The 13,171-nt window shown below is 39.8% G+C and overlaps 1 protein-coding gene across 1 annotated transcript in view; it reads right to left on the reverse strand.

Annotated features, from left to right (window-relative positions):
- Nucleotides 1–432: 432 nt before the first annotated feature.
- CEP170 (centrosomal protein 170) overlaps nucleotides 433–13,171 on the reverse strand; it is a 103,342-nt gene continuing 90,603 nt past the window's right edge. Inside the window, exons 14-19 of the mRNA XM_054712941.1 lie at nucleotides 10,614–10,761; nucleotides 8,419–8,589; nucleotides 5,286–5,374; nucleotides 3,313–3,406; nucleotides 2,291–2,342; nucleotides 433–813 (exon numbers count right to left, since the gene is read on the reverse strand). Coding sequence (XP_054568916.1) covers nucleotides 524–813; nucleotides 2,291–2,342; nucleotides 3,313–3,406; nucleotides 5,286–5,374; nucleotides 8,419–8,589; nucleotides 10,614–10,761 — 844 coding nt within the window. The 3' untranslated portion in view covers nucleotides 433–523. The remainder of the gene's footprint in view (nucleotides 814–2,290; nucleotides 2,343–3,312; nucleotides 3,407–5,285; nucleotides 5,375–8,418; nucleotides 8,590–10,613; nucleotides 10,762–13,171) is intronic.

The following is a 13,171-nucleotide window of genomic DNA, read 5'->3' on the forward strand; positions in this document are numbered from 1 at the left end:
TTCTAGAACACAAGAACGACTTGTGAAGGTCAGTTTGACTGTGGCCAGTTAGCTGTCGCTGTATCCCACGGTAATGAGTGCTACTATAAATCCTGTTATTAAGAAGCAAATATAATTGTTAACAAATCTGTACAGATGGAGAGAAAGTCCATTTCGGGGAGCAGCTTGGCACAGAGGACACGGGGGTCAGAAGTGGTAGGTATTTAGTTTGCTTGTAGGTCACAGCATGGCTTAAAAAAACTAACTAAAAACCAAGATCTGGGAAGGGAGAGGATGCAATGATCTAGTTCCGTTTGAAAATCATGGAACCACAAAGGGCGACATTGCCATGATGTGCACCGCGTGGCTACCCGAGTGGCTGAAAGGATGGCTGCGATACCACATTAGAGGAGAAAATAAATAAATAAAATTAAAAAGCCAGAGATAGCCAGATTGTACTTGACCAAGCTGTCTTGTTTTGTGCAAGTCAACGCTTCGCCGCTTCCACTGTTCCTAGTCTTTCCCCAGGGAACTTCCCAGAGAGTCACTCCGGCACTGTCACCTCCTCCTCTTCCCCGTCGGGGTTGAACCTGTTGAAGTGGATGCTGAAGTCAGCCTCCGACTCGGTATTCTCAAACTCAGCTGAACTTGAGATGGCGGCGGGATGAAGAGCCCTCGCGTCTGCCGGGCACAGGGCCGGGGTCTGCCCCGGGCTGCTGTGGTTGTTGACGGGGCTGGACTTCTGTTTGGGGGGAGACGGCAAGAGAGCATTGGGAAAGCCCATGTTGTTCAGAGCCTCCAGGGTTCCATCCGGGTCAATCATAGCATTGATCGCTGAGGGGAAAAAGGCACAGGGGGAAAAAGACAACTGTTGATGCAGTAAAGTTTGGATGTGAACATTGCTTATGACTGGGATAGTATTTTGACTATTTTAAAAAATATATATTTTTTTCATTGATTTTTACAGAGAGGAAGGGAGAGGGATAGAGAGTCAGAAACGTTGATGAGAGAGAAACATTGATCAGCTGCCTCCTGCACAACCCCGACTGGGGATCGATCCTGCAACCAAGGTCCATGCCCTTGACCGGAATCAAACCCAGGACCCTCAGTCCGCAGGCCAACGCTCTATCTACTGAGCCAAACTGGCTAGGTCGTATTTTGACTATTGATGCTTTTATTGGATGCTTCATTTTGGCAACCCCTTTCTATACTGTTCTGAAAACCCCACTCTCCATCATTCTGGGCCTGATCTAGACTACACAGGCCCGAATGCTTTCCTGGTGCCTGGAGTAGCTCCCTTATGGGCATTTCAGAGCCGGATGGAAGACTGGGATTCGGACATGTGGAATTCAGAAGCGATCTTTTAAAAATCTGCTTTCATTATTTTAAGAGGATAAGTGAAAATATTGGTTATAATTTTAATGAACACTCCTAGACATAGTAATCACTCAAGTAACTGGGGATCAGTTGCTACTGATGGGGTTTGGGGTAACTCAAAGGTTGGGGAAACTGACGTACATGAGCACACTCTGATGCCCCCATAGCATGTTGTCACTCATGCTGGTGTGAGTGCTAGGACATCAGCCATGTGCAAGTGTGGATGTGTCACACACCCATTAGGATCCCCTCGTTACCTAGATACTAACAGCCCATGGCAGCCCCAGCAGGCCAAACAGACCTTGCTACCTCCATGGGTGGGACCAGTTAAAACCAGCTTTCAATCCAAAAGATCTTTTTGCATGGACGAGGAAAAATCGTAGTCCGTGATTTTCAACTTGGCATTGGATAGAGTAGAGAGTTGGGAGAAGGAAGCACCATAGACTTAAGAATCACTTAAGAGACCCTTCTAAAGTATACCCCCATTCTACCAGCCAATAAAATATATATATATTTTTTAAATAGTTACTAGTTCATTTGGGTTATACCACAAATATAACTTAAGAATTGTCAAACCGAATAAATAATTCTGTCAATAAGCATTTTAAGCTGTATATGCATATTTTAATACATTATTTTATATTTTTCACATATTAGTATTAGATATAATAGGTAATAGATATAATACTATAAATTCATTTATAACATTTAGCAATATGCTCAAGATTGAACTTAATGTCTTTTTAATTATTTATAATGGGCTTTGAACTTTCTTTTTATAAGTAATTTGGATATGTTCAAATCTATATTTTTATCCATGTCATAACATTTAATCAAATAATGTTCTAATAGTAAGAATATTCTAAGAAATACCACTTAACATGCACTGTCTTAAACTGTTAGTTCTTTCTACTTCATTCAGTAGTAAATTTACCTTGAAGCTGTTTTTCAACTCTTTTCAGCTCCTGTAAGATGGAAGAAATCTCCTGTAGGAAAAAAAATGACAAAAATGACCTTACTTTACGAAAAACATTTTTATTTGATAGGCAATTCCTCTCAGACTCATCTTATTTAGAATACTTAACATTACCTGCATGGCACTACATTTGTAGCAACAAGATATAAAATAAGTAGGCTATCTAGTAAACATGATTCAAATTTTAAAATCTTTAATTTTAAAATAAAATTACTTCTTTCTATGAAATGATAGAAAATGAAAAGTTCAAAATTAAGAAAAGATTTTGAAAAACTGGTATTGATCAACCTCGCACACCTTTAGAAAAGAGCCTAAGGATTTGATTTTCTTTGGAAAAATGTCTAAGTGTCCAACCGCAGTTTTAGGATGACTCTCTGATCAAGAAAAATCTATACAAATTCTTGAGGCGGACACAAGCAATTAATTAAGCAAATGGAAGTGAGCCATGTCAACTTATTTTCAAAATGCCTACTTATGACATACTAGAGGCCCAGTGCACGAAATTCGTGCACGGGTAGGGTCCCTAGGCCTGGCCTGTGATCAGAGCCGATCCGGGCCTTCCTTCATTCCATGCCGCCTCCTGGTGGTTGGCGCCCATCATAGCGAGCAGTGGAACTCCCGGTCGGTTGAACTCCCAAGGGGACAATTTGCATATTAGCCTTTATTATATAGGATGATTATTACAAGAACACGAATGCATAATAGTAAGAACCATAAAAGTTCCTCCTCCGTACCCTCTTATCCTCGTTTATTTGGCCTGTGTTAGCCTTTGAGTTTGACATGCTTGCTCTACAACTTGGAAGTAATCAATATCTTAAACTCCTATGAGAGTTGGTTTAAGGCATAAAATTACTAAAACATGTGCATTTACATTTTCCTTCAAAAATGTATATTAACAAAAAGCTCAAAAATAAGCATATCGTGCTCTTAAAATAAAACGCTGCTATGAAAATGTTTTAATAGTTCAGAAAAGTTAGTACCATGCTTGAGGTTTTCACAATGGGAACTTCACTTTCAGCTCTTAGCTTGCTTTCTATTTCATCCCAATTCCGATCTTTATCTTTAAATAGTATTCTATAAATAAAAAAACAAAAGCATTTTAATTTTCATATTTAGGAGCCTATCACATTTTAACAATAATACAAAAACAAAATCTTTTTTCAAGCCGACATAAGGATAAAGACTAAATATTACATAACTGTAAATTAAATCTTGAGCCAATATTGCTAATGAGCTCATTTATGTGAGAGGTCTGTATTAAGAAAGCAACTGAGTGGTTATGAATATACACATAAACTCTTGTATTTACCTCATTCTTTATTGAAAACCAAATATAAAACAAATGTAGATGATATAGCACTCCAAATTGTATCTGATATTTATAATTACCCATTTATAAGAAAACACAACTTTGCTCAGATAGAACATCCCTAGTATAAGCATAAGAAGAAATTAAGATAAAAATAGGTTGAAGTAGGTATGAATAATTGTGTCTCCTAACACCTCTTCCTATAAGGAAAAGGAATCCTATTGGTTGAGCAAAGTGTGAACATTATTTTAAAGACTAAAAATTGATGTGCTTACTGTGTTTTTCTTTACAAATCTTCCTTTTGATAAAAAAATCGCCAATAAAGATGATTATTTTTAGAAACTAAACTCAAATATGTTAATTTATAAAGTACCACAAAATTCTGATTTGCCACTCAAATGTGGAATGGTCTTCTCCCTCCCACCCCCCCACCCCCCAGGACTTTGGATCTGAGACATGACTCAGCAGGTTTAAAGATGCAATTACTAGGCATCCTTCCGTTCTTTGTAAATTTCTTCACTGAGCCTGGAAACCTAGTTTAACTGCCTTATATAAGCATCAACACTGTACAAAGTAAGTAAATTTCTTATCTGCATTTCTTCAAAGATCAATATGCCAGGTTCAACTTATTTGAAAACAAGAAATTCATCAATATCAAATCGACATTTACACATAACCATGTTTCAAAAGGCAATAATGGTTCTAGAATCTGATACAAGAACATTCTGATCAACTTTTGAATTTTCTAAAGCTCCAAAATAAACCTCCTTGCCAGACATCTAAGAGCTGTTATCCTAATGACAAGGCTATTATTGCACAGATAAATTATCCTGTGCATTGTAAAACAGTCTTAACAGCATTAGGATCGGTAGGAAGGAAGAAACAATGACTATTTCATGGACCAAGTTAGAACGATAATGGACTTGTGTTATATAGGAAGTCTGTGCTTAGCCGCATAGTGCTGGCAGTTCAGTGAATTTTGCCAGTACCTAAAGCCTTTTTGCATACATTTTCTGAGTCTTTAAATAGTACAAATACTACCCCCCTTAACTGATGAGGAAGATAAAACTAGAGGAAAGTTTGAGGTCTTATAATAGAAGCCTCAAAAGTCCATTACTTTAAAACACCATTATACTGGGGAAAATTGTTTCTGGTAACTAATAAAATTAAACTGAGTGGGGATAGCTGTTCACTTTTCATGATAAGGAACATTTATTTCTCTTTTTGTCCCCTTCATGCTGCCCATCTCGCTCGCGGCTATTACTTCTATCTAAAAAACAAGGGACATGGTGGAGGCAGAATAAGAGTCATTGCCACCGGCTTCACCAGTTCCTAGGAGCGGTGCTAGCACATTTGAAAAATGTGGAACAGGCCGGCCAGCATGGCTCAGTGGTCAGCATCGACCTATGAACCAGGGGGTTACAGTTCAACTCCCAGTCAGGGCACATGCCCGGGTTGCGGGCTCCATCCCCAATAGGGGGTGTGCAGGAGGCAGTCAATCAACGATTCTCTCTCATTATTGATGCTTCTATCTCTCTCTCCTTCTCCCTTCCTCAATGAAATCAATAAAAATATATTTTTAAAAAATGTGGAACAGACAACTGTTACTAATAAAAGCAAGGAGGTACAGCGGCACAACAGTACCTGATCTTCCCAGCTGTTTTGTCTATGGACTGTCGGATCTTCCTGGAGAACTGGAAGACGGATGAGAGCAGCAAATTATCTCCCATGACCTGACAGCCAGAGAGAAAGCAGACGTTAACACAGCCCCGCGGCCCTGACTCATCAGCAAGCACGCTGGCACAGCTCACCATGTTTAGGGCCTTTAGTATGCATGCCAATTATAATCAAAGATCGAGGAAGAATGTAATTAGCGTAATGCATGACCACAGTGAGGGAGAAAGAAATATTAGCAAAGGAGTTCCTTTTTATTAACTGACTTGTAAAGTTGCCCTATTGTTTGGGTCATATCCCTTTCAAACATCAATCCGTGTTATCCTACCATCAATTACTAGCATGATCCTGTCTCTCATGCCCCCATGAAATTGCCATAAAAGGGAAAGCATCAAGAATTGAGAATACTAAATTTACTAGCTATTCTTTCATCAAATCATATGAATATAGAGATGACGAAGATTATAATTCTTGTTCTCCAGGGCAGGGTCTAGTGGGACAGACACATTTTAAAAATTTGCTCAAAATGTAAGTTTTTCTAAAGGGGGTTGGTACCTCCCCAGTTGAAATTCATGGGCAAAACTAGAGATCAGGCCCAGTTGGCGTGGCTCAGTGGTTGAGTGTCGACCTATGAACCAGGACAGTGGTCGGCAAATTCATTAGTCAACAGAGCCAAATATCAATAGTACAGCAATTGAAATTTCTTTTGAGAGCCAAATTTTTTAAACTTAAACTTCTTCTAACACCACTTCTTCAAAATAGACTCGCCCAGGCCATGGTATTTTGTGGAAGAGCCACACTCAAGGGGCCAAAGAGCCGCATGTGGCTCACGAGCCGCAGTTTGCTGACCACGAAACCAGGAGGTCACAGTTCGATTCCCTGTCAGGGCACATGCCTGGGTTGTGGGCTCCCATCCCCAGTGTGAGGCGTGCAGGAGGCAGTCAATCAATGATTCTCATCATTGATGTTTCTCTCTCTCTCTCTCCCTCTCCCTTCCTCTCTGAAATCAATAAAAATATATTAAAACAACAACAACAAACCAAAAACCAGAGGTCAACAAACTTCTGCAAAGGGCCAGAGAGTGAAGACTGGGGCAAGGGTCTCTGTCACTACTGAGCTCTCACTGCAGCGTGAACGCAGCTATAGATACTACACAGGAAAGTGGGTGTGGCTGCGCAGGAATAGCACTTGCCAGCAACAGGTGACAGAGGCCCAGCTAGCGCAGAACGCTAGGAAAAGCACTAAACTGGGGGCGCAGTGGTGGGTTCCGAAATCAGCTCCTTGGGCTGAGAACTGCACCTGGACTCTAAGAAAACCCAGAAAGTCACATATGGCTTTGGATGGTAAGAAGCTTTAGAGATCTATATAAAGTAATACATAGGAAATACAGCTAACTATTCTGCAAGAATGTAAGTAAGTGCCTAATGTTGCGATTCCGTGCTGTAGGAATTCGAATGAGAAGGATTTCTGTGAGGGTGGCAGGAATAAGGAAGGCATCAGGAAAAGTAGATGGGAGAATGACAGGGACTTGAATTTAGGGGGATAAAGGGTTAATTAGAATATGAAAAGCAACAATGGGCAATGAAAGGCTACAGAAGTACAGTGGCATTTTGTGAGCCTGGAGGAATCCAATCCAAAGAGTGGAAGACACATTAATTAGGATGAAGTGAGAAAGGGCAAGGTAGTCTGAGGAAAGATTGAAACAGAAAAGGATATCTCTTTTTTTCTACCCCATAAAGTGCAGCTCATTGTCACAGTATATTGAAGATTTTCTGATATTAAGCTGGAGATAACTATCAACCTAGATGCTCCCATTCTCTTTAAGAATATAACTTCTTCCACATAGTTTAATTACATTTAGACGAATTTATCTTCCTGGACCTTAGAACAGAATGACTGTAGACAAGATCAGACACCAAGAACAACAAATAACTATCAGGCCAGGCCAGGATCATCTAGCATTCTGCAACTGTGTCTAAGGAGCTAGCCACATGCTTTTCCATCAGAGGAGATTTAAAAAATATATATTTTAATTGATTTCAGAGAAGAAGGAAGAGGGAGAGAGAGAGAGAACATCAATGATGAGAGAGAATCATTGATCGGCTGTCTCTTGCATGCCCCACACTGGGGATCGAGCCCACAACCCGGGCATGTGCCCTGACCTGGAATCGAACGGTGACCTCCTGGTTCATAGGTCAATGCTCAACCACTGAGCCACACCAGCCGGGCCATCAGAGGTAGTTTTTCGCTACTCCGTGCTATTGCAAACATACATATCCATGTACACTAACTTTTAGCTCCTATTCCTTAAACCCAGGGATCCACAGATGCCAACCTAGGATCAATCCATTCTTGTCAGCTGCCTCTTTCTATATTCTCCTCCTACCCACCCCCTCGCTGGGAGCTGGACCACTCTGCGCATCACTCCCGAGTCAGCTCTTGGGTGTTTTCCCTTCAGTGAAATACTGTCCATGTTTTGTTTTGTTTTTAAACAGATTTTTCTATTGGATTGTTTTGTCTTTTTAACTGATTGGTAAGGTTCTTCATATAATATAGATACTAATCCTTTGTCAGCTGCATGTTTAATAGACTCAAGTTTATCAATGTTTCAAAACTTTTTGTGTCTTTAAAAAAATCATTCCCTAATGCAATATCGAAAGATACTTAATATATTTTTTACTAAAAGTTTTAGAGTCTGGCTTTCACCCTTTAAAACTTAGTTCACTGTGAGTTATTTGTATATGAGGGGATGTCAAGATGAAATTTCATTCTACCCCTAAAGACAAGCACTTTTGCCTGGCTGGGGTGGCTCAGTGGTTGAGCATCGACCTGTGAACCAGGACGTCACGGTTCGATTCCCTGTCAGAGCACATGCCCGTTTGCAGGCTTGATCCTCAGTAGGGGCATGCAGGAGGCAGCCGATCAGTGATTCTCTCTCATCATTGATGTTTCTATCTCTCTCTCCCTCTCTAAAATCAATAAAAATATATTTAAAAAAATAAAAAAGACAAGCACTTTCCCCAGCCTAGTTATTGAACAGTTCCTCCTTCCCCACAGATGGACATCCCTCTCTGCTGCTAGTTGATGCCGATGGTTTACGTACCTCATCTCTGCTCCAGGTCCTCCGCCTCGTGATTGTTAAGTGATCAGGAGGCTCTGGCGGTTGAGGCCTTGAATCGTTAGCCCGACAGTTGTTCCCTTCCGGTGTTTTAGAATTAACCAGTGGAGGGATCTTTCGGAAGTTGAGGCTTTCATCAAAAACTCGATCAACCAACTAATAGGACAAGAGCAAACCCTCATGAGAATTATTTGGAAAAGCACAGATATTGGCATTATCATTTTTTATGATTAGACAGAAGTTATTTCATTCTCAGGTAGTAAGAGAAGCATGGTATCTTCAATAAACCAATTACTCTTTCTTTTCATAAGCACTCCAAAGGTGTCTTTTATAAAACAGATGTTCATCTACATAGGTTTTATTTTCAAAATCCAAAATATAGAGCTATTATCAATTTGATACTTCCATGGACAAGATTTCCCCCAAATGGAAAACAGATGGTAAATTGAAAAAGCTGAGCCATGTAGATGGACAAGGAGTTCATATTACTCACATTGCCTTACCAGTGTAAAATAATGGTTCTGTTTCTTTTAGTTTCCTATCTTGGTTTTTCCTTTTTTTCTCCCCAAATCCAGGTGCTAAATTTCTTCACAGATACATAAATTGCAAGTTCCAATTAAATTTACAAAAGGAAAAAATTTTAAATCTACAAAATAAGTATTTTGGTCTTAATCAAAGAAATTTTTAACAATGCTACAGAAATTACGTAGTCTAACAAAAAGGATATACTGCCACCTAGAGTTCAAATTATACACATACAATACAAAGTAACTCGGGTTTACTGAAGAAGGAATACATTCTAGTACAGTATTCAGAAATAAAAAAGAAAAATGAAAGTCTATTCAATGAAATGTATGAATAATTTTACTGGGTCTGAGTGAATCATCATGTTAGATAAGATTTAGTTAGACAGCTGAGAAAATATTATCTTTATCATTTTAAATGTACCGAAAAAATTGTGTATGTCTTGCCACCAAGATTCTTTTGTTTTTCACCAAAAAAGGATCATTTTATATACATATACAGTTGATCAACATGGTAACAAAACTACACAGACTGATGAAGCACCATTTACCAAATTAGGCAACACATGAAGGGGGGGAAAACAACCAAAAAGTGACCATTAAAGAATCAGACTATAAAAGGAATGTGACAAGAAGCAACCAAAGACAGTATTATTAGCATCGTTTACCAGAATTAAACTAGTACTAAAGGCTAGCCATTTTTGGTTAATATTGGGAACATTATTTTATAAATTAAGGATGTGGGATCATCAATACTGGAGGCTGGCAAACGTCTTTCTGTAAAGGGCCAGAGAATAAATATTTTAGTTTGAGGCCATCCAGTCTCCGTCCGACTACTGGATTCTGATATCGTTAAATAATGAGTGTGCTTTTGTCCTAATAAAACTTTAATCCATTGTTTCAAGTGCCAATCTTTTGCTTGTGTTTCTGCACCAAATCAAGAGAGCCAACATGACCAGAGTACCATCAATTTTACATTGTGTTAAAGGTACCTTCTGGAGCAATGTTAAGCAAATGCTGCCCCCTATAGGTGGCGAGCAGGAAGGACAATAGCCTGTTAATTTACATTTCACAGTTTACCAGAAAGTTTCAAGACTGAAAATGTGTATATATGTATTTGTGTGTATGTGTGTACGAACATATGCATACACATACTAGTATATATACACACATGTAAATTTTCAAAGGATCTTGTGTGTATATATGTTTGTGAGTATAAATGAAACTAGAATTTTTCTTTCCTTGCCATTAGAGCCATCTCCTAATTCATTAGCTGTGAAAATACCTTTTCAATTGAATTATTTTCATAGCCAAATTTTACAGAAACTTTATACAGTAATTCATCAAATTCTGGCTTGCTTTTCACATACCATTTATATTCATATTTTAAGTGAAACTATGCACCAGTAATTAGCAAGGTACTTATTGTAAATAACATCACAACTTCATGTCGATATTAGTCGTAGACAAGTGTTAGTCTTCACTCGTGTTGTTACAAACACAGAAAGGCAATCTGTTAGAGCAAGGATGGAAACTGCAGAGCTTCGTGCGAACAGGGAGGGCGGACGTAAGTAAAAGAAACCGAGCAAAAAGCTAAAAGCAAAAGAAATAAAGAAAAGAAAGAACCTTATGCATTTCTCCATGAGGCTCTCCTACCTCTTCTCTAGTGTCTATGGCAGAGCCAGGGGTGGTGGCGGCAGTGCTTACTGTGGTACTAGGGGCAGTGCCTGAGGACGTCACCGAGTCTATCTCGCCGGCTACGTCGTTGATTTCCCGAGCAATGAGAGCAAGGTCTTGGCTGATCCTGGAACAATTTAAAAGAGAAGTTTCATCCCTTTTCCATAACCGCTCTAGAAACATCACTTATGATGGAACCAGTGATGTCAGTTGTACATCTAAACATGTGTGCCCCAAACTTAAGGTTCTCCGGAAGTGTTAACTATTTTGATGTTCAGAATATTAAACTTTAATTAAAAAAAAAAAGTGAATAAGCCCTGGCCGGCGTTGCTCGGTGGTTGAGCATCAACCTATGAACCAGGAGGTCACAGTTCGATTCCCAGTCAGGGCACAAGCCCAGGTTGTGGGCTCGGTCCCCAGTGTGGAGTGTGCAGGAGGCAGCCGATCCATGATTCTCTCTGATCATTGATGTTTCTATCTCTCTCTCCCTCTCCCTTCCTCCCTGAAATCAATAAAAATATATTTTAAAAATGAGTATTAAAAATTAAATGAATAAAACTAAATTCCATACAATCTCAAGTTGTTATTTTGAAAAATATACATTAAACCCCTGGAGTAGTGATACGATTTTTAAAATACACTTGGATGAGAAAAATCATAACAACTTTATTTTCACTAACTTCTAACAGAAGCTTAGCATTTTCAGTTATAAATACAAGCAGCAAACAATAGTAGTAGTAGCAATACTGGTGATTTCTGATACCAACAGAAATCACATTATAGTTGCTACAGGTAACTCAAAACATTTAGTCATCACTACTTCAAAATTACTGCAGTCATTAAACTCACAGCAATGATGTTCACTTCGGTATTTTAACAAAGAACCATGTTACTACTAGAGGCCTGGTGCATGAATTCATGCACTGGTGGGGTCCCTCAGCCTGGCCTGCACCTTCTTGCAATCCGGGACCCCTCGTATGTAACTATACCGCTTCAGTGGTGTTTAGATAACTGTACAGTATTTCAATATAATTGCGTTTCTTTGCAATTCCACGTTTATGATTTAGGAAGATTATCCTGAGAAGAGATCCGTAGCTTCCGCAGATGGCCAAAGGGGTCCATGGTACAAGAACTGCGGCGAGCACTTTACGCTCCCGTGTACATCCCTTCAGAGTACACACACGTCATCCGAGGGCCACAGTGTTCTTGCGAGGAGGACTTATCTCACTGGTTATGGATAAAGACACATTCTGAGAGAAGAGTGGCTTGCTCATGACCACACAGCATAAAGGCTGCTCCGGCAGGGCCACACCCAGGTCCTCTGATGATCGCTGATAACAGTTATTTCGTTCTTTATGAACATGAGCTCATTTCCATAAGGAACGAAATAACTGCTACCGGTGCTCAACCACTGAGCCATGCCAGGCGGGCTGCTGCTATGTTCTTAAGAGGGAGGAACTCACAAAATCTACCACTGATACTAATGTTTTCCGCCAAAAGATTTCAATTCAATGACTTCAAAGTTTCCAACTTCAAACATCGGCTGCACATGAACTCAATGTTGGCTGCTCCCACAGGAAAGGTTTTGAAAAGACAGAACATTCTAAAAGTACCTGTTTAAGCTCCCTGCGACTTTAAAATCCAAAGGACAATGTAGCATTTGTTTTTAACTTATGCAAAAATGTTACCTTGAAAGACTTACAAGGAATGGAGTATTTGCATAAAATTTTAACTATAAATTTAAAAAGAGAAGCTAGGTTGAGGCTTATGGCCCAACAGAAGCAATCTGTGGTCAATTCCTGTTTTATCTACCAGAGGGAATATTTTCTGGTCCCTCATTATGTGCCCGGCTCGGTGCATGGCACTTAGAGCTATGGTGGCGAAGAAGCGGTTAGGGTCCCCCTAATAAGCTTAGAATAATGTAATGAGTACCATTACAATAAAACATATAATATAATCACAACCATTATATTATAATATAACTAGAGGCTCGGTGCACAAAATTTGTGCACTCCATCCGGGAGCCCTCGGGGGATGTCCGACTGGGGGGGGGGGAGGGCGGGCTTAAGCTGGCAATCGGACATTCATAGTGCTGCCACGGAGGTGGGAGAGGCTCCCGCCACCGCCACTGTGCTCGTCAGCCGTGAGCCCAGCTTCTGGCTGAGCGGTGCTCCCCCTGTGGGAGCGCACTGACCACCAGGGGGCAGCTGCTGCATTGAGTGTCTGCCCTGTAGTGGTCAGTGAGCATCATAGTGACGGGTCGTTCCGTTGTTCGGTCGATTTACATATTAGCCTTTTATTATATAGGATGAGCAGCATTACAAAGCTTTATATTCATCAACTCATTTAATTCTCACAGTAAGAGAGGTATTATCATCTTGTTTTACAGATGAGGAAAATGAGGCTTAGGCAAGGTTATGTGACCAGTTTTGGGTTAAGGTCACAAATAGTAAGTGATCTAAGTAGATCTTTTTATGTCATGCTACATCTGACATTACCATTCCATATATAATTTTAAAAAACTTGTTAAATGTTGA

Source organism: Eptesicus fuscus, chromosome 24 (assembly GCF_027574615.1).
Source record: "Eptesicus fuscus isolate TK198812 chromosome 24, DD_ASM_mEF_20220401, whole genome shotgun sequence".
Classification (NCBI taxonomy): domain Eukaryota; kingdom Metazoa; phylum Chordata; class Mammalia; order Chiroptera; family Vespertilionidae; genus Eptesicus; species Eptesicus fuscus.